The following is a 20,283-nucleotide window of genomic DNA, read 5'->3' on the forward strand; positions in this document are numbered from 1 at the left end:
AGGCGCACACTGATTCAGCGCACTGTGACAATCACTAGCCTGATTATATTTGTTTGGAAGTCGACATCCAAAAAACTCGACACAGTTATCACCAGGCTGTCACCCCCAACTAGGCCTATAGGTGACAAGCACCCGCATATTTATTGCGCAGGATTAAATCACCAGCCTATATATTTGTTGGAGAAGGGACATACCCTAGGTGATGACATTTGCGTCGACGCATACTAGGACCAGGAATTGTGGTACACAGTTATTTCCCCCAACTAGGCGTATACATGACAGGCGCTCATTGACACAGTGCACTGTGATAATTGCCAGCCTATATTTGTGTTTGGGAGGAGAAATCCTATAACGACGACACCTGTGTCGATAGACGTCAGGAATACATATTGTGTTCAACAGCAGCCCAGGTAGACCTTCATGCACCATTTATTCACACTGCCTGTCCAACAATACGTTCTATTTTGATCTTGTATCGTCATTTAGTGCGCCTCTATTTAGGGATTGTGGCCAACCATTCAGTGATACAACACTGTGATATTACATTACACTATAAAAATATTATGGCCCTCCATTTCTGTATTTGAATTTAAGGTAGATTTATACCGCCCATAGGATCAGAGAGCCACCGTTTTTTAACACAGAGTGTATTTGTTGTATGTGTTTTTTTATATATTTCGCTTTCTTAAAATTGACAAATAAAAGTTACTTTTTATTCGTGTGAGTTTCAACAGGTGCATCACACATGGACATACTCTTTTCTTTCTATACGTGTTCCTATACCTTATGTCCAGTGGTAGCACACCTCCAATAACTATTGACATCTTTCCAGTCATTGTACCAACTGGGGGTCCACCTTTTTGCCTCTCATAGATGAGGATCCTGTGCGAATAGCCCAAGCTTTGTTTGTTTCCAATGACTACAAGTCACGGGTCAACGGAGAGGGGGCGGGGGCGTAAATGACACGTAGCGACATTTTGTATCATTTAAGCCCCGCGAATCACAGAGTTTTATGGCATGGGGGCAGAGCCAAGTGATGTCAGCTTTGTCCCCGCCCCCCGATGTGCTGCCTCTCTGGACTTCTTCCGGAGTTGTGAAAATCGAAGTAGGCAAGAATGCCCTATATTCCCGTAGCAGTTTCTTTGTATGCCAGCCCTCCTCAATCAGGATACAGATATAAAGGATTCTTCAAGTTTTTATTAAAACAAATAGATAAGAACCTTTAAATTTAAAAAGGATCTTTCACATGCGGGCCAATAGAAATTAAGTATACACCAATTTCAGAGGTAGATACTGGCCCCTACTGTAGCAAAGTACTTCTTCATACAAACATGTTTCTTCATTTACCACAGGCTATAGTCCGGCCTGTTTTATACACTCACTTACCCTAGGCTGGTCCGGCCTGTTCTAAACACTCTCTGTAAGTAGGGCACAGGAACATTGATATGTGACAGATCTAGAAACTATGAAAACTTTGAGAGTTTAGTTTATGAAAACGCATTAAGACCTTGCATTCCCAGACAGAACATGATTACATTTAGTGATTGGAAGGAAGTACAATTTAAGATATGCTGTGTCCTTGAATGGAGCAAACATATAATTACAGTAGTTTTCATGAAGTACATTGTTGCAATACTGCTGCCATCTACTGACCCTAATTATTAAATATTGTATGCTTCCTAGTATGTAGTATGATCATCAGTACCAATTTTGAAGTAAAGACGGTTATTATTAGTAAGGTAATGCACTCAAGCAGTTGTTATAATAAGCTTGGCATGGCTGACACACAATCAAGACACACAGGAACTAATATAGACACACTTTCTTATTTTCTATTAAATAAACCCTAAATCTATAGCTTAAAACAGATGCAATTGAATGGCATAGACTAGAAACATATAGAAAGTATATTTATACATGCAAACTAAAAATGTGTTGAATACGGAGGTATAGGTACAATATAGTGTTGCTTTTCCACTCAGCGGGTAATGCACACGTAAGTAATGATTTAGACACAGACCTTATTTGTCTTTTTGCAGAGGTCAGCAATACCTGCTTTAGCCAGAGATTGGCAGCTGTGGTCCACAAATACTCCAGATCTCTGTGGGGGGTTCCCGGATGCTATCAACAGCACACAGTTGTGAATGGGATGCCGTATTTCTCTTAAGCAGTCTGTAACTCCTGCAGGTATACTGTAGCAGGAGGATGCCGGAAGATTCACACACAGTCGGGATTCTGACAGTCTTTTCTCCAACACCAGACTGTCAGGAGCCCAACAATCAGAATCCTGACTTAAATGGGCTATTTTCCTTTGTGGGGGTCCATGATTAGAGGGAGAAGTGCAGCGAGACAAGGGGCTCGACTGTACTCACCCCCGTCGGACGTCTGACAGTCAGTATTCCAATGTCGGAGAAACATTATTTTCAGATTGTTGTCCTGTACATTAAAAAAAACTTGTGTGTGAACTCTGTGGGGTTTATTCACTAAAGCCCCATACACATTAGGACGATCGTGCCAACATCGATATTTATGGCGTGGAGGACTGGCATCGGCAAGTGCATACACACTTGGCCAATGCCGCAAATGACAGAGCCAACGGCGGCAGGGGGGCATCATTAACGACGTGCAGCATACACGCAAAACAATATTGTTCAGAAAGCCCTTTCTGACCAATATCATCTAGTGTGTATGGCCCTTAGGATAGGTGTTATATTGAAGATGGGATGTATCAGAATCTTCTGGAAGATAATAGAATCGGATTGGTTGCCCATAGCAATATCCCATCTGCAATAGAACACCCATTTTAGTAAATAAACATATGCATTTCCAGGCATAGGAGGCTCCAAGAGGGGTATGGGTCATAGGGTTGACACTATAAAGGTTGTCGGTCAATAGGTCCACACATGAAAAAAAGGTAAACATACCTTAGATCAACATGGCCAAAAGGTCGACATGATTTCTCACTTTTTTTGGTGTCTAAGTCACCATGGACACCGTATAAGTGTACCGCTATAATCTAACTCTATGTCCACCTGAATGGTAGAGAATGAAAAAACTTTTTGTAAACAACGTGAAAAACTGATATTTGTTATACATAGCTATACACTATTGTGCAGGTAGTAACAATAACTGAACAGGAAAAGTGAAACATTAAGAATCGGGCACCGTTGTGCTATGCAATATAGCATAAATGTCCCCATTATTTATAAGTAGCCAGTAAGCTATGGAGCTTGTGGTGATGTGAAAGGAAATGAAAGGAAAGGAAGAAAGAATAATAATAATTTAATAAAAAATGTCTATTTAAAAAATATATATATATCATTTGTGGAAAAAAAAAGCCTGCATACTGTATACATTTATATTTATTGACAAATTCCAACAAATTCCTTGGTAAAACTGGTCAAACTTAATAAATACACATTCTTTATACAACCGATTTAGTACTTGATTATCACCTTTCGAACACAAACCCTGGGTCAGAGAAGTTTTAATCAACAAACGTATTGATTCATACCCCTGTCACTATGTCACTGCAAAGAAAAACCCAGGTCATCTGTCAGTGTTAATGGTTCACCCCAGATTCCGCATCCTTCGTCATGACCTAAGTGAAGGTGCCTGGTCACATAATCCAGGACGAAACACTCACCCCAACACACAACCTAGGTTTAAACAAAGTCCTTCCTTGCTTTGATGTGAGAGAGGTATGAAGTGTACCCAGAAACACCTTTGTTTGTCTGGCAATGTGAGATCTGCAGCCAATATAAACATGTTTTAATACATACACAGTCATCTGTATTTCACAGAAACCTTTATATGTTTCTATGATTAAATTATACATGCAAAGCAATGTTACAGCAAAACACTGTTATTAATCAAATGTTGAAACATGCTTTTAAGTCTTGAACCCATATCTATAGTTGCAGCACTCTCTAGCATCTTCAGAAAAGCAGTAGTTGTATGGGTTAACACAAATGGTTGGTGCCAGCGATATTAATGTGATAAGAAGATTATAATGCACCCCCAGCAAAGATCAGTTCCAAAGCAGCTTGGATATCTCCTCCGGTAGCTTGTAAAGCACGCAGGCTAAGGTCCTCATCACGGATGCCCATATCTCGCAACTGCTGAAGCTGAGGCTGCCACTGGCTCTAAACAAAAAGAAAAACCAAAAGCAAGTTTAAAAGATATATGAAAAAAGTGAATGCACAGAGCATACAATTCTAACTTGAAATGGATATCTTCCACCATTTGCACAATACAGCTGTACTGTTTATATGGAGGTCTTCTAGCTTCCAAATGAACTGTAGGAAGAATCCCATGCTAACTGTGCAATGAAAACAGTTTCCAGAATACACAGTAGCTTCTGTACAGCCAGCAGCACTGCATTTCTCCTCGTCTTCATTTCTCTTACCTAATTTCTGCAGCAACTCATACATACCTTTAAGTAAAGGTGCTACATGTGGTACATTTTGTCCTCAATGCATTTTGTACCAGATTGCATCACATCTAGTTCAAATCGTGCGATTTCAACTATATGTGATGTTATCTTGTACAAAAAGTTACGGCCTGCACACACTATTTTGCCTTGCATGCGAGATGCGGGAGCACGCATCGCATGCCAAAAGAAACACGTTTGTGGGCACCTTAAGAGCCAAGGTGTTCTTTAGATTCAGTTTAAATGTTCATGAAAATGGCTATTGTACACCTACTATATACAACCATTATTCAGAGCATAAACCCTTTATCTATAATGTATATCAACAACATTTGCCTTTCTACACTTTGGGCCTAATTCAGATGGCTCGCTAAGCATTGGTCGTTTGCCCCCCATGTGCAGCCAAAGGGGAGATAAATCATTAGATGGTTGCCAACCATCAAATGATTGCTCTCCCCTGCCATAATCAAATTCAATACTTTTTTTTTTTCCTGTCTGAATTTTAAATTAAAACACACTACCTGCTGGGTAATAAACGTCTCTGAATTTATACCTTATTGTAGTAACTGTAAAGTATTATTAATAAATAATTTTGACAATAATTATGTTAACAGTAGTGGATAAAGGGTAGTGGCAAGCAGAGCATATTTGTAAGGGTGTTGCTCTTGAACTCCCCTCCAGCTCCATTTCAAACTTATTATCCAGATCTGTCCCGTTCCATGTGCTGATGAGTGGCAGATGGCATGGTGTATCAGCCACAATGCAGTGGGGGACTGTGGGAAAAACAGACTATGCAAAAAATGCTTCGAGGCTCAAGAAATACAAGTTGTTGTTTATTGGGGTAGACTCAATAAATAGCTGTACAATATGCACCTCAGCCATACATATGGTTGACCAAAATCTGTGCTTTATTTTTAATGCACACCCCTTTGGGACTGCAAACTAAAATGTGTAATTACAGGAGTTCCAATACCATCAAAATAGCACATTGCGGGTATCGCCAGTAACTTACTGATAATTAAATCAACCCCAAAAAGTAGAACAGGTTATACTGTATTTCAGCAAGATCACCATTGCTGCGGAATCCATATTCAGTACTTTCTTGGTAAGCTTATTATACAAACCATATCCATGTATTAGCCTGTGAGCCGATTTAGAACCATAGATTGTAACATGAACAGTGCATCAATTACCCATCATCACCTCCCAACTCCTAACAAAAGCACCAAACCGTTGAGTTTGGGTGTCCTGCTGCTTATTTGGGTACTATGAATGCTGCTGCAAATGGTTTATAAATCTTATACATGTTCTGCAATGTTATGTAATGCAAGTCCCCTTTTTCTATTCATACGGTCTCTATTTACATACTCTGTACAGAACTGACCCTTGTGGTGCCATATTAAATAAAAATTATATTAGTAATACTAAAAACTAGACTACTTTGGTAAAAAAAAAAAGCAATGAGCCACTTTTAAATTGCCAGTTTATGGTCTACAGAATGATCTGCTCAGCTACACTGTGTGGTAGTCAGAGGTAAAAGCCCATGTCCTTTTTGCATCTGTAGAAGCTTGACTATACAGAAAGATGAGGTTGCAAGCCCTGGGCTCCTCTGCAAAGTCCTATAGGTCACTGCCCTATACATACTGTACACAAGTGTTTCTAGAATGTAATTCAGTTCCAATACATGGACATCCTCTGCTAATGCTCCAAGTTTGAGGCAAGGATTCCTCATTTCATATGTGATACCTTTGCAACATCAACTAGTGATGTATTTGCATCGTACATGGGTACTGTTTTCTTTCCCTATAAGCAGTAAGGTACAGTATAGTTGTGTTTACCATCCCATCCATTGTACATAACTATGATGATTTAGGGTGTTACCACACATGTGCTGCACAGAAGAAGGTGCGGACACTCCAGTCACACAATGGAGTATAGTCAATGTTTTTTTACGAGCAGTGCTGACTGCTCGCTGTCACAGCTCGCACAGTCAGTATTCAACTGCCCCCCTGCACACGCCGTTTCCACATTGCTAGGTTTTTTGAGCGAGGGGGAAACAGAGTGTGCGGCCGCTAAAACAGCGAGGCTTGTGGCTATAAATGCAGCGGGCCCCTGCATCAGCCGCGAGCCTTGCCGTCATCGGACAGCAAGGATTCCTCCGGAATGTAGAATAGGGTGAGAATTTCGGCAATTCCAGCCATTTAACCCCCTGGCTGGCCGCATTGAATACGGCCCAGCATGTAACTCACCTGCTGTGGGGTCTGGCTGGAAGCCTGTAGTGCATGTTGCAGAGCTTGGCTGAACAAGTCATTGGTGATAGGTGTTCCTGACTGAACGCTTGATGACATAGGAGATGTTCCTGAAGAATGACCCTGAAGGGAAGAGGAGCTAGGTTAGATTTCCTTCATAGTAAGAGAACATGTACAATTATCTAGAAAACTAATTTACTAAAATAGGTTTACAGAGTAGGTTCTGACCTGTGTTCCAGGTGTGGGTGTATGAGAGCTGCTTTCTGGAGTACTTGCAAGGGCTAGAGCTGTAGCCAATTCACTTTGGGTGATGGGTCGGGGACCTGCTGCTCCTGTGTATCCAAGAGAAGCAGGACGTGGACCTGACGTACTTGCAGATGATCCTGAGCGAGAGGTCTGTTACATATTTTGGTAGAAAAAAAAAACATTTATATTATATAACATTAAAAAAGCTGCCATTCCCTAACTAAATCCTGGGTTAACTACGAGATCTCCTGGCTTGGGCGTATAGCAGCATTCAAAATTGCTCTTTTACCCAAATAAAGGTACATATTCCGCACTATCCCCTATTCTGTCCCATCTAAATACCTAACTGAATGTAAACGCATCTTGACTAAGTATGTTTGGCCCCCCAAACTCGCCAAAACTAGATTGACTCCACCTAAAGCTAAAGGGGGTCTTAGTCTCCCCGATCTGGCACTGTACCACGAAGCCTGTGTTTTAGCACAACTTAAATATATCTGTGCTGCGGACCCAGGTACAGGGTGGGCTATCTTGCTCATCTCCTGCTGGCAGATGCAGTGTACATACCCAAACCTCTAAGACCAGCCTCTCCTTCTCTACTACCTTCTACACAATCTTCATTGAAAATATGGGACAAACTCGCTGACAAACTACATATTTCTTCATCCAGTCTCCCCCACATCACATTGAAATCCCTTGTCAAGCTTATACCTAACCTGAGTCGTACGAAGTGGGTCTCCTGTGGCATGGAAACATTCAGTGATTTGTTAAATGGTACACTACTATTGCCATTCCCTATGTTGCAACATAAATATCAAATCCCCAACTCGGAAATACTAGGGTACTTCCAAATTCAACACTGGTGGAAAATATAACTAAACCACTTTGTTCTATTAACCCTCTCACACCTACGGTTTTATCTAGAATCTTTCGTCCCATACCGAAGGGAGAAATCTCCTTTTGGTACAAGATCCTTTTGGAAACAGCCCCGGTCCCAGAAAAGTTGGGAAGTAGATTTAGAGATTGCCCTGTCCGAAACCCAATGGAACAAAATTTTAGCCACTTCATTTAAAATCTCAAGATGTTTGAATCATACCGAGATGCATGTGAAACTACTTCACAGGCTATATTTAACCCCCGACAGATTACACACTATCTGGCCCTCCTCCTCCAAATATTGCTGGCGCCAATGTGGCGAGATTGGCCACATTTTCCATGTTTTTTGGTCATGTGTAGTTCTACCGTCAGTTCTGGTTGCTACGTCAGTTCTGGTTCAGTGCTACATTTAAAGCTTTCTCCCTCTCCTTCCATAGCATTATTACACCTATTTCCTGATGACATTTTAACTCATAAACGCTATGTCCTTGGACAAATCCTTATAGCAGCAAGAGCCGCACTAGCACAACTATGGTAGCAAACATCCCCTCCAACCTTACTAAAGGTCATTCACAGAATTCAATTTAATTTTACCATGAAGACAGAGTATATGCCTTACTCCTACAAAGCCTCATCACCACTAGTACTTTGGTCTCCTTGGAGTGATTTTATTACAGACGGAGCTGGGGCATCAATCTTCCCCAAACCATCCCAATCTAATCCTATGCAATTTAGCCTCAACGAGAAAGCTCTTGACTCTCCTTAGAATTGATGGGCCCCTCCGCCTGTAAGAGTTTATGGCTTATGCTTCAGTACCAATGAATGTATAACCCACTGTAAATGCCTGTTATTTCTATATATACTACTGGAATACTGTACGTTTGCCTTGATCCATGTACCCTCTCCCTTCACAACACATTTTTGTTGTCCCCCCCCCCCCCCTTTTTTGTTTCTCTTTCTCTTGTTGTACCCTCCTGATGAAAATGTTTGTATGTTCTTTTTCCCTCATTTCAATAAAAATTAATGAAGAAAAAAAGCTGCCAGTGCCTTCTAACATTCACACACATTAATAACACCACCACCACCACCACCACCACCACAATATTCTCTCACCTGTGGGAATTCATCCTCTTCATCAGACAAACCATCAAACAGGAATCCACCTTTTACAAAGCACAAACAAAGTTTTAGACAAAGGCAGCAAAGCTGGGAAATAAGCGTAAGATAAAAAATGGGGAGTCTGTGACAGAAATTTAATGTAACTGCAAAGACAGACAGGAGGGAGAGAGGTTACACAGTGACACAGTTGTCTGCTCTCACCTGGCATGTGCAAAGTTGCAGGAGGAACTGTGTGAGCAGCGCCATCTGCTGGAGGTAGTGAAGAGGATCCGCTCACTGAATGTAGGATGAGTATTATGGCATTTACAAGTGCAGGATGAGAAGACACCAGCCTATGAGTAAAATAATTAAAAAAAAACTGTAGTGACTTAAACTTAACATATATTGACATATGTTGAGTAATTGCATCATCAAGAGCACTACTCAGTTACAATCTAGTAAGCCAGGGCTTGACAAAACCAAGGTGCCAGGTTGTCATGGCAACCAGATTCTGCTTCCCGACACGACCAGATTTGCCAGAAAGCAGACCGCGCCAGGCAGAGCGTAATGGGCGTTATGGCATGTGGTATGATACATAATGGTTGTGTGACATGTGTAATAGAATTATACAAACACACCGTAATGCCTAACTAGTTTAGATGCCTTTTTAGTTCCCTGTCCGTTTCAAAGCTTCGAATGAACTAAACCAAAAGGAGCAAATATTCTTTCTACACTCCTGAGGAAGCCGCCGAATGCTGTACAGACGAAGAAATGCGTAGAGGACACTGGGGATCGTGACTGGGCTGACAGACACGCAGGACTCCTACTGGTGAGGTTAAGCTCGGATAGGACCGCGTAATACAGACGGCACCAGTGGTCGGGGCACCCACCTGGTAGTGAATGCCGGACTCCCTAACAAGTTTATCTAAAAAGGCTTGCTGTAAGCTTATAACAAAGTAAAATTGTTACCACTAATATGTGCACATAGGTGGGGGACTTACAAAGCTATACTAATCAATTGGATGGACTTGCATGCATACTAACTTCCCATTTGGGGGCTAATAACCAATTTGAGCAAAAGCTCTATTTTATGTATGTTTGTCTGTCTTGTCTGTGTTGTTGGCCACTGCTTAAATTGAAATTGTTTTTTAATAAATAGTTTTTTAATAAATTCTATTATTTTGCACAGCGCTCTCCCAATCCATTTTTTGCTGTTTCTACATACCATAAGGGGTTTTGGTGAATCCCCCTTTAGGAGACAGCTGCAGTACAGAATAATTACAGTAATCAGCGCTCAAAATATATCTTTTTCTTATTCTTTCTACACTAGCTGAAGATGATTCAGCAGTCAGAAGTTGTTCAATAATGACAAATACATTAGGATTAATGAATGTTGGGGGGAGAAAGCTTGATGCTCAGCAGACTAATGAGGCCTACACATGTAGCAATGTAGGTAGATGAGTGTTCTGAGCGATGTTAGATTGCTCAGCACACAGTGTTGCACAGCAATGTGCCACTGAGGGATCTGTCAGGGCCAGTGTTCTCAGTGAGAACACTGACCCACACCCCAGGAATTAAGTAATTTTTTCTGGCATGCTGTATAGTAATAGTCGGAAGACATCGCCACACGGGGCCACGCATTGATATAGCTATGGTCCCACAGCGATGTAGGCCAATTTTCTGAGCAATGTAGTTAAATTAAGTGACATCGCTCAGAATATGGCCTGAAATCACTACGTGTGTAAGCCTCATTAGCACTGCTCTTATGTGAATCACCTCCCTATAGCTCTGTTGTGTGTGTGTGTGTGTGTGTGTGTGTGTGTGTGTGATTTACTGCATTGGTTTAGCTTACTGAGAGAACAACCACAAGCAACAAGAATGTGGAATAAAACCAGGGATTCCCTTACAAGGGCTTTTTTAAGATGTCACTGTGTTGTGCCTGTAGTCACAACATATTTATTAAAAAAATAATAATATATATTTTTTAAATCATATCATTTAAACCAGGGGTCCTCAAACTATTTTGTTCTGGGACCCCATCAGACAATAAACTAATTACAGGACCCCAACAAGTTACTGCAGAAGATCATCACATCACATGTGCAGGCAGCAGACAGCACATACACGGCAGCATTGTGGAGGCACAAAATGATGAGAGGAGTCTAAAATAACAGACAACTCAACAGATATTTCAGACTCCTTGAATCACTGACTGAGATTAGGAAATTCATCAGCCTGATGGTCAGCAACATGGAGTCACGGCCCCAAGCTGAGAAGGTCGGAACCCACTTTGGGGTCAGGAACCACAGTTTGAGAACCGCTGGTTTAAACCAAGGTGGTTTAAAGTAGCCAACCCTGAAAAATAATATTTGCAGAAGTGCAATAAATTACTTAGCAACTTGCACAATTTGTTCTTTAACACAATCTGTACTGCAATGAATGTATCACCTCATCAATAATTGTATTAATGAAGTCTTGTTTTAGGATGTGAGGTGTTTATTAGTGAAGAAAGGTCAGGGGTCTGAATACTTTTTCGAGATGCATATATATACAATTCCTTTTTAGTTTTTCTTCATAGAAAACTAACATCAGATAACCAGAAATGCAAGAGAAATCTTTTTTTAGACTACACAACAAATATTAACCTTGTAAGCGTGATTTCAAGTTCAAGCCTTCCAAAAAGATTTCATTTTTATATTTTCACTGCATCCTACAAGCTGTTCCATCTTACTACAATTCCAGCCATCTGTTTATAGCATGTGCCTGCAGGAGGAATGGAACTATACCGCTACTGTGTTTGGGTAATGTTTTCTGTTCTACAAATTAAAATGATGCCAATATCTTAACACATAAGGACTTGGGGCGAGGGTTCTTTAACAAACAAATGTTCTGCGGTCGGATATAAAGCAGAATTTTTTATTAAAAGGCAGTCATGTCGTTTATTGCTTTAATTGCCAAAAATCAGCAGTTTAAGAAAAATAAAACTAAAATAAAAAACAACATTTAGTAAATTTCGCCCTTAGCCAGTCCCACTTACGTGTCCAGCATGCTGGGATCAGTGAACACAGTGAACAGATCTTTGTCCTGCAGAACTCCTGTGAATACAGATGAGAGACACAACTGTGATCATTTGTACTATTCCCATCCTTGCTAGAATTTAAACTCACATCACGCTTGTTATTATAATTCCCCAGTAAATAGTCTGCTTCATCTACACCATAACTCACCCATGGCTACAGGATCAGAGCTAAGGCCAGGAGTAGCCACAACTATTTGTTCCAAGGATTCCCAGCTCCCAAGGAGCTTGAACACCTGAATCACAAGATAGGGATTTTTGTTTTTACTGAAACAAGTTGGACATTAATGGAATAAGACACAGAGAGAAAACAGGAAAAGAGAAGGGAGAACAAGTGAGCAGAATAATAATAAAAAAATGTAGACACAGATATGTAATAGATTACAACATGTTACGTCTGTGCTGAGCAGAATCAAAGAGGACAAGATAATCAAGATCACCAAAAAAAAAAAGACAAGAAAAAAAACCCCAAAACATTTAGACTGTTAAAGGTGCGTACATAAGGGCTATAATCGCTGGCAATATGGTCGCTCATCGGGGTGCACGCTCCCGTTTTTAGCCCCCTTATGATCGCTGGTCGCAGGAGTTTGCTCCTGCGACCAGCTGATTCCCTCTGCGGCTCCCCTGACAGAGGTTCCCTTTCATCAGCGACCGTCTCCGGTCGCTGATGAAAAGGAGACACTGAGCAATATATTGCTAGCAATATATCTCCCCCATGTGTACACAGTTTTAGAGTTGGGAAATTGAAGGATAAGGGGGCAGACTTGTGACCAGGAAGTAGCATGGAGGAACTGTCTCTGTTTCTATGTAAGAAATTAAGCTGCCCATACACGGAGCCGTTTGCCGGCATCCGTTCTGTACTATGCGATGCGCACTCCCGCGCATCACATAGTACGGTACAAAAAGTATGTGCTGCACATACTTTTTGTACTAGGTACACATCGTATCGGATCGCAGTGCATGCACACTGCATGCACTAGGGATACGATCCGATGTGTGCTATTTAAGTTCCAAACGGATCCGTTAAATGGACCGTGTATGGGCAGCTTTATGGCTAACAACCACTTCGCAATATGTGAAGAATCCACAGTGAAATAAGGAACACCTGATTTCCATTACAAAATGGACTACATTAGTAGAGGGAGGGAGAGGATACTTCAATTCTGAGCTATAGCAGCAAAAATCTCTATTAATATATGGCCCCTCATATCTGTGACCTGCAAAAAGTATAGATGCAGTGCAGGTTCAGGAGAAAGAAGGCTAATGCCTAGACAAGGTAGCTATTGACAGTGGTTATTTTCACGGAATACCAATACACTTGACTTATCATGGAGGTCACTTGTTTTATGCTCTGAGCTAATTAATGTGAGCAATTCAATGGTTTTGGGTGCCCAATTATTATACTGATTGATGCACCCAAGTAGACAGGTCATGGTTGCATAAGTGGCTAAACCTAATTAAAGTACCAGTTAGCATGCCCAAACCACAGACTTCTGGCACAATTGTGCTCACCATCTCAATAGGCTGCAAGCAGAAATGTGTGCATTGGTGCATTTGCACCTGATCAGAGCAACAATGGAATTGCTTCTATGAGAGCCAATAATTAGCGAGGTGCATACAACAATTGAATTCACCACATTAAAAAGGCAGGGCTCAGAGGAAGCAAACTGTCTAGCAATAAAGTAATCCCTTATACCAGCAAAATCTTACACTAGTCCTGGGACTGCAATTTATATATGGTACATATCAGTCACAGAGAGACCAACCCTGCCTAGCAATACTATGATTTGGAATTAAAATGTATATTTTTATTGAATTCTTTGTACTAACAGAGAACACTCCATAGGCAATACAATTCAACACAATGCGCTGCAAAATATCACATGATGTCTGGCTGCAAAAAGTCAAATTCTATGTTTCTAACCGAATCACCCCCTAACATTGATTAATTTCTCCCAGTGAGCATAGGCGGAAAGATGATCCCTTGATCTGCCAGACATAGCGGTATAAAATCTGGGAGGTCAGCATTTTCAAACTTGGACATCAAAATTTGCCAATCAATCTCTATCATTAGGATATTTTGTGGAGCAATATTTAAAGAATTGTATTTAAAAAAAGATATATATTATTTTGTGTGTTTACCTTTAAATATGCTTTAGCATCACTATGAACACAATAAAAAGGTGACTCGAGGAATAAACAGGGTTCACTGATCCTATGAAGAACATAAGATCTGTTTCCCCCTCCACTCGGATTTTTAGGACTGTATGGGAAAAATGCCTCATAAATTCTGGTGGGACTGCCCTGGGTTCTATCAATGTGATAAAGATATACACGATATACTCACTGCATCACGGTAGGCGGAGCTTGTATGCAGAGCTGTGTGCAGAGCGCGGAACTCACGGCTAGCAGCAACTTTATCTACAGGCTCTAAATGAAAAAGAAACAGATAAAAAAAACACAGTAGAGAGAAAGGTGTTCCATATATTACCGGAAAATACCATCTGAGAACTTGTCCCTTACCGGGCCGTGGTGGAGGCTCAGGCCACGCTCTGCGCAAAATATGGACCGTGCTGCCTGACTGGACTCCATAGAATTCAAGAGTCTGATCATCTCTGAGTCGCCGTCCACAGTGTATAAGATCTATGCGGAAACAATATTGAAATTTAGGAGGACTGCAGATTTGTGTTATCTAACCCAGCGACAAAGCATACACTTCTGCTACATGCCAGCAGCATTCAACAGTTACCCAATACACAGCGTGACCATAACTCTATTGTACTGAATGATCAGAAATCAAGGTTTACAGTTGTATGTGCCTCACCAATCAGCTCTGGGTCAGGAAGGGACTCTGGCAGCGTAGCAGTAATAAACTGCTTGACAACAGACACGCGGTGGCCACATGAAGAATCTCCATCACTGCTGGTTACTGGAAGGTGCACAATAGACTTCGGAGAGAGGGGCTGATCAGCCAGCTGGACACATATATGGAGCTCTGACATGATCCCAAACTCTAGCCACCTGGGGGTAAACAAACAAAATGGTTATTGAAATGACACAGCAGTGACTCCTTTTACCATACACCAAATACACTTTTACCATACACCAAATACACTAGACACAGAGCATAATATGAATACGAGCATTAATAATCTCTGGCTCTTATTCTGGTTCACTTGCAAAGACAAATTCCTTCTCAAATGAACAAAACCATGTGCACTGCAGGTGGGGCAGATGTAACTTGTGCAGAGAGAGAATTAAATTTGGGTGTTTTTTTTGTTTCTGTGCGGGGTAAATACTGGCTGCTTTGATTTTACACTGCAATATAGATCTCACTTTGAAGTAAAACCCCACCCAAATCTAATTCCCTCTGCACAAGTTACATCTGCCCCCCTGCAGTGCACATGGTTTTGTCCTTTGAGAAGGAAAAAGGGCCACTGTATTTTACCTTTGGCAAACCATCATATAAATAAACAGAGTGTTGTCTTTATCTGGTGGGTGAGGTGGGACATATATAGAACTCCAGCCTATAAAAGCTAAACACTAATACCTACAGATAACTTACAGTATGTTACCTTTATTCACACCTTAGGGTTACCCAGTATGTGGCATGCACATCAGCACTCACCGCTCATCGCTAACCCATACACACTGGGCGGCTTTTGAGCCGAAAGCAGCACAAACAATTAAACTGAGCGGCTTTCAGCTCAAAGTCATCCATTGTGTAGAAGGACCTTTAGACACATCTACCTGTAAGTTGTATTGTATTAATGCTTTATTCTATACACATCCAGCATCCCTGTACTAAATGAGCTACTTCACCTATATAACAAAGACTGAAGATGACAGAAAGGAGAAAGAAAATAAACATATTTAATAAAAGATGTAGGAGAACAGACAATAGAGGTATAGATCAGTCCTATGAAGGTGGAAAACCACACTGTAGCTGATCCAAGTTACTGTTCCAGGTTTAAAGTTTGTGCGCTAGCAAAACAATGGGAGAGCTAAAGTAAGCTGCAGCACTAGTAGGGGTGTGTCCTGGCTCACTACTGGCGATGTTCATGAGTGGCATTTCAACGCTGGCATAGTACACTCTGTACTGCTGATCGCTGTGGAAAATCCTGGTCACCTTATTGTAAACACAGAGTGGTTTTCATGCCTGAACGCATCTTTACTGTGGTATGCATAATGTATTATCTATTTTAAACCACAAAACAAATCTATTGCTCTCTTTAATGCAGTATGGAGCACTCTATATGAATATAAATGGTTCAGCATTGGAAAAAAACCTTGATTCGGACATTTGATCATCAAGTAATAGTGATATAAAGAAAGAGTGATAACCACACAGCACAGATCGCTGGTGCATCAGTGATGTGTGCTAAACTAGAACGCTCAGCATGAGGCTACAGTTGCCCCATATGTATGGGCCTTTACACTCAGCAACAGTCTCTTACACCATAAGGAGCTTATGGTGCAAGAAAATTTTTATTAAATATAAATGCTTGTGATCTACATTGCCAACAAAGCGAGAGGATTCTGCAAGGGGAGTTGTGGGAGTGTGAGCCTGCCTTTCCTCCCCTTCCCAGGTCACAGGAACGATATACTGTATGCCGTCATTTTGCATGTGATATATCGCCTGCAACCCTAGCAAGTGCTGATGGAGGCTGTCTGATCTGACAGATCCTAGGTGCAGAACTTGCGATCAAGGGGCTCTGATCCAATGAGCATCAGATCAAATTTGCCCGATTTCACCCAGAAACGTGGGAAATTGAGCCAAATTGCACTGGTGTATTGCAATGTAGCCTGCTGGAATGGAGTGCTGGGGGGGGGTGGGGGGGGTATTCTGACCGCTGATCATCTGTATGTATCCCATTAGAACATAAAATAACTTTTGAATTTCTCTTGGCGTAATAATAAGGCCTCTTAGTACATATCTGGCCAAAAGGGTATGGCTTACAATGTCACGGTAGACACATTAGAATGAGATAGAACACATTATAACTGGGTACCCACTAGACAACATGAATATTATATGATGTTGCTCATAATTTCCTTTGAACTCCCGAACAAACGATATATAGTGCATACACACTGTTCAACGCAAAATATATGGTCATTGGTCACATCCAGTAGTACAGTAAGCTGGTAATATTCTCATTGTGAGCTGCATGCACAGATGACAGAGGATGTCGTTAGTGACCAGCCTGCACTGGCATAATTTACTGATGAGTACGTCCACACTATATTATATAAGGAATTTGTCCTTCACAAATGGTCGTTATTGGCAATATTATTTAAATGTTCTAGCCTAGTGTGTACCCAGTTTTAGTTATTTTTTAAACAAAAAATGTGTCAATATGATGGATGTAGGGACCCATAAGAAAAGGTTTACCATGCTGTTACAGGTGTCCCTGCTATTTTGGCAAAACATGTACTAAGAAGCATTGGGGCCGTTGGAAAACGGTACAGTGAGTTTCAAACTTGCCGCGCTGTACACTCCTTAGTGGCAGCAGGCGCTGGATAGGGAATCACCCAGCATTTTATGGAAGTGCCCATAAAAACCTGGGTGTTCCCCTGCACACACAGGCATGTCAATGCCTGCTTGGGAGCTGGCTGACATCGCTTGACCATCAGATGTTTTTTTGGCTGTGCAGACGCATGCGAGGGGAAATTTAAGCATACACATCCCCTTGCATGCGAATGCAGGGATTCAAGCGGTGGGGTTGGGGGCTGGCTTTCGGTTGGGCATCGTTCACCTGTCCGCTAGATTGCGAACATAAGAAGCCTAGCGAACAGGTCTGAATCAGGCCCAATATGTATGTGTACGATGGTACAATTATCTTCTTTCAATATTTGGCAACCCCAGGATGGAAGATCACAAGTATAATTGTAGAAGGATGATCGAACCATCACAGCTAAGAAAAGAAAAAGAAAGGTGTGTACCCACCTTAAGTCTTTTACACCAAGGTGTCCCCAGAAATTAGCCAAATTTAACAATTATGCAAAATGAGATTACAGAGGAAACTCATGGGCAAGCATAAGGGGTGCGTGTAATGGAACAGACTAGGGGCAGGTATACAGGTTGTGTTATTGCAGAGATAACACAGGTGAATCACAAGCATGGTTACTGAAGAGCAGACTCGGTCGGTCAGGCACAAGGGCTGGTGTTACATAGCAGGCTCTGTGTAGGTACATGGCGTTTTTTTGTAAAGAAGACTCAGGAGCTAAGGGCACATGGAGTGATATTACAGGGGAGCCGACTATTGCAGCGCTATGTGCATGGGTGATTGAAGAAAACATATACAATTACATTACAGCACATGCGAAAGCTGCATCATTACAGAGAACACCTACCTGTAGGCACTTCCTTTGTTTACTACCTCTCGGAAGTAGTAGTCAGTGACTAGTACGCAGCGCCTGATCTACCAAGACTACACATCCCAGCACACACCGTGCGAGCACTGCGGGACTGGGTCACTTCCGCCTCCCACCGGCGGCGGCGGCACAACATGGCCTCTTGTTGTTATTACCCAAATCACTCTGTTATACGAGTACTAGTCTCCATAACAACGGCATCCGTTATAGGAATGTTGTTTAAACTATGCACTGATGCCGGAGGTTCACCCGCTCAGGGCCACCAGCGTACAGGGGTTTAAATGAGGTTTAATTTCACCAATTAAAAGGTTTCAAATGACCGTGTAACTGCATGGTTTCCAATGTTGTGCTGCTATTAGAAATCTCTATGGCAGCTTTCAGGCATGTTGTAGGAGGGTGTGCACAGGGAGTGGGCTAATAATCATGTTTAAAAGATGGATTCTGTGGGGTTTATTTACTACTAAAGGAGTTCTATTGAAGATGGGATGTTGCCCATAGCAACCAAAAAGAGTCTACTTGTTTAGTGCCTTCTAGAAGACAATAGACTGATTGGTTGCTATGGTTCTACTTGCCTACCTGACCCTCTCCATGCGGGAGAAAATTCTCTGCTCCTGGACTTCCCTGGTAATGTATGATTGCCAGCACCTGTAGTGACACACCTTTACCTAGCTCACCGCAGGTGCTGGCAATCATACATTACCAGGGAGGTCCAGGAACAGAGCATTTTCTCCCACATGGAGAGGGTCAGGTAGACAAGTATGTCTATGGGCAGCATCCCATCTTTAATAGAACTCCAATCTTAGTAACTCTACCCTAGGGATGGCCATCGATGGCAATTCTGCAGCTGGCCATCAATAGTGCTAAACTATGCTATGGATGACCATCGATATTTTTACATATCGATGGTCATCTATTGTGTTTGTTTAATTGGCCTGTGGGCCAATCAAAACACAGGGGAGGGGCTTTGCGAGTGTCGGGGGCGGAGCTATGCTCCGTGTCCCGGCACTTAAAAACAAACAAACAAACATCGTTTTGCTGTTCCCTCGATAGAGGGAAACCATCTGGTTCTCCCCCATCGATGGCTAAAGTATTCGACATCGGCCATAAACCATCAATGATTTCGAATCATCGATGGTAGATGGCCATCCCTACTCTACCCTATCGGCCTATGGTGGTCATTCAGACCTGAGAGCACAGATGCAAATTTGCACAGCAGCTGATTATTGATACACTGTGCATCATTCTTGCCTACCTGATTCTCTCCATGAGGGAGAAAATGCTCTGCTCCTGGACTTCCCTGGTAATGTAGGATTGCCATCACCTGCAGTGACACACCTTTACCTAGCTCACCACAGGTGCTGGCAGTCATACATTACCAGGGAAGAGCAGGAACAGAGCATTTTCTCCCTCATGGAGAGGGTCAGGTAGGCAAGGTAAAGGGCATAATGGTTGATTGAGCCCCTCTCATACCGGGCCAAATTCATCCCCATCCTGATGGTTGCATTTTGTGCATGCTCGTAAATATGCACATGTGCAAACCCCGGACGGGAGTTGGCTTCAGCGAGTTCGCTGGTCCATTCGCTCTGGGAGGGTTGGAAGCAGGGGAACTCCCAATGTTTTATGGGCATGCCCCTGCAGATGCAGGAGTGACTATGCCTGCTTGGAGCTGGGGGCTGACTTCACACGACATCTGTGCCTGCCCTGAATTCGGTCATCTGCGGCCATAATAAATGTGAAAAATCATTCAATGGTGAGTGACCAAACGCATGCGAGGGGATGTGTTAGCATACACATCCCCGATCGGGGAGGGGGGAGCGGGCATTAGGCGTGGTGGCTTTTACCTGTTCGCTTGGTTGCGAACATAACCAGCCTAGCAAAGAGGTCTGAATCAGGCTCATATTTTGCAAGCGCGAGGCCGTCCTGCAAGGAAG

At 42.1% G+C, this 20,283-nt stretch overlaps 1 protein-coding gene across 1 annotated transcript; it reads right to left on the reverse strand.

Moving 5' to 3' along the window:
• Positions 1-3,344: 3,344 nt before the first annotated feature.
• On the reverse strand, positions 3,345-18,489 carry UBL7 (ubiquitin like 7). The gene is made up of 11 exons (XM_083183596.1): positions 18,332-18,489; positions 14,799-14,995; positions 14,498-14,617; positions 14,322-14,404; positions 12,126-12,210; positions 11,936-11,993; positions 9,121-9,251; positions 8,914-8,963; positions 6,910-7,077; positions 6,682-6,804; positions 3,345-4,145 (listed from the first exon to the last, which is right to left on the reverse strand). Exons 2-11 carry the CDS (start codon positions 14,974-14,976, stop codon positions 4,008-4,010), a joined length of 1,134 nt encoding a protein of 377 aa, XP_083039722.1. The 5' UTR covers positions 14,977-14,995; positions 18,332-18,489; the 3' UTR covers positions 3,345-4,007.
• Between the last annotated feature and the right edge of the window lie 1,794 nt (positions 18,490-20,283).

Source organism: Crinia signifera, chromosome 4 (assembly GCF_055691185.1).
Source record: "Crinia signifera chromosome 4, ASM5569118v1, whole genome shotgun sequence".
Lineage (NCBI taxonomy): Eukaryota > Metazoa > Chordata > Amphibia > Anura > Myobatrachidae > Crinia > Crinia signifera.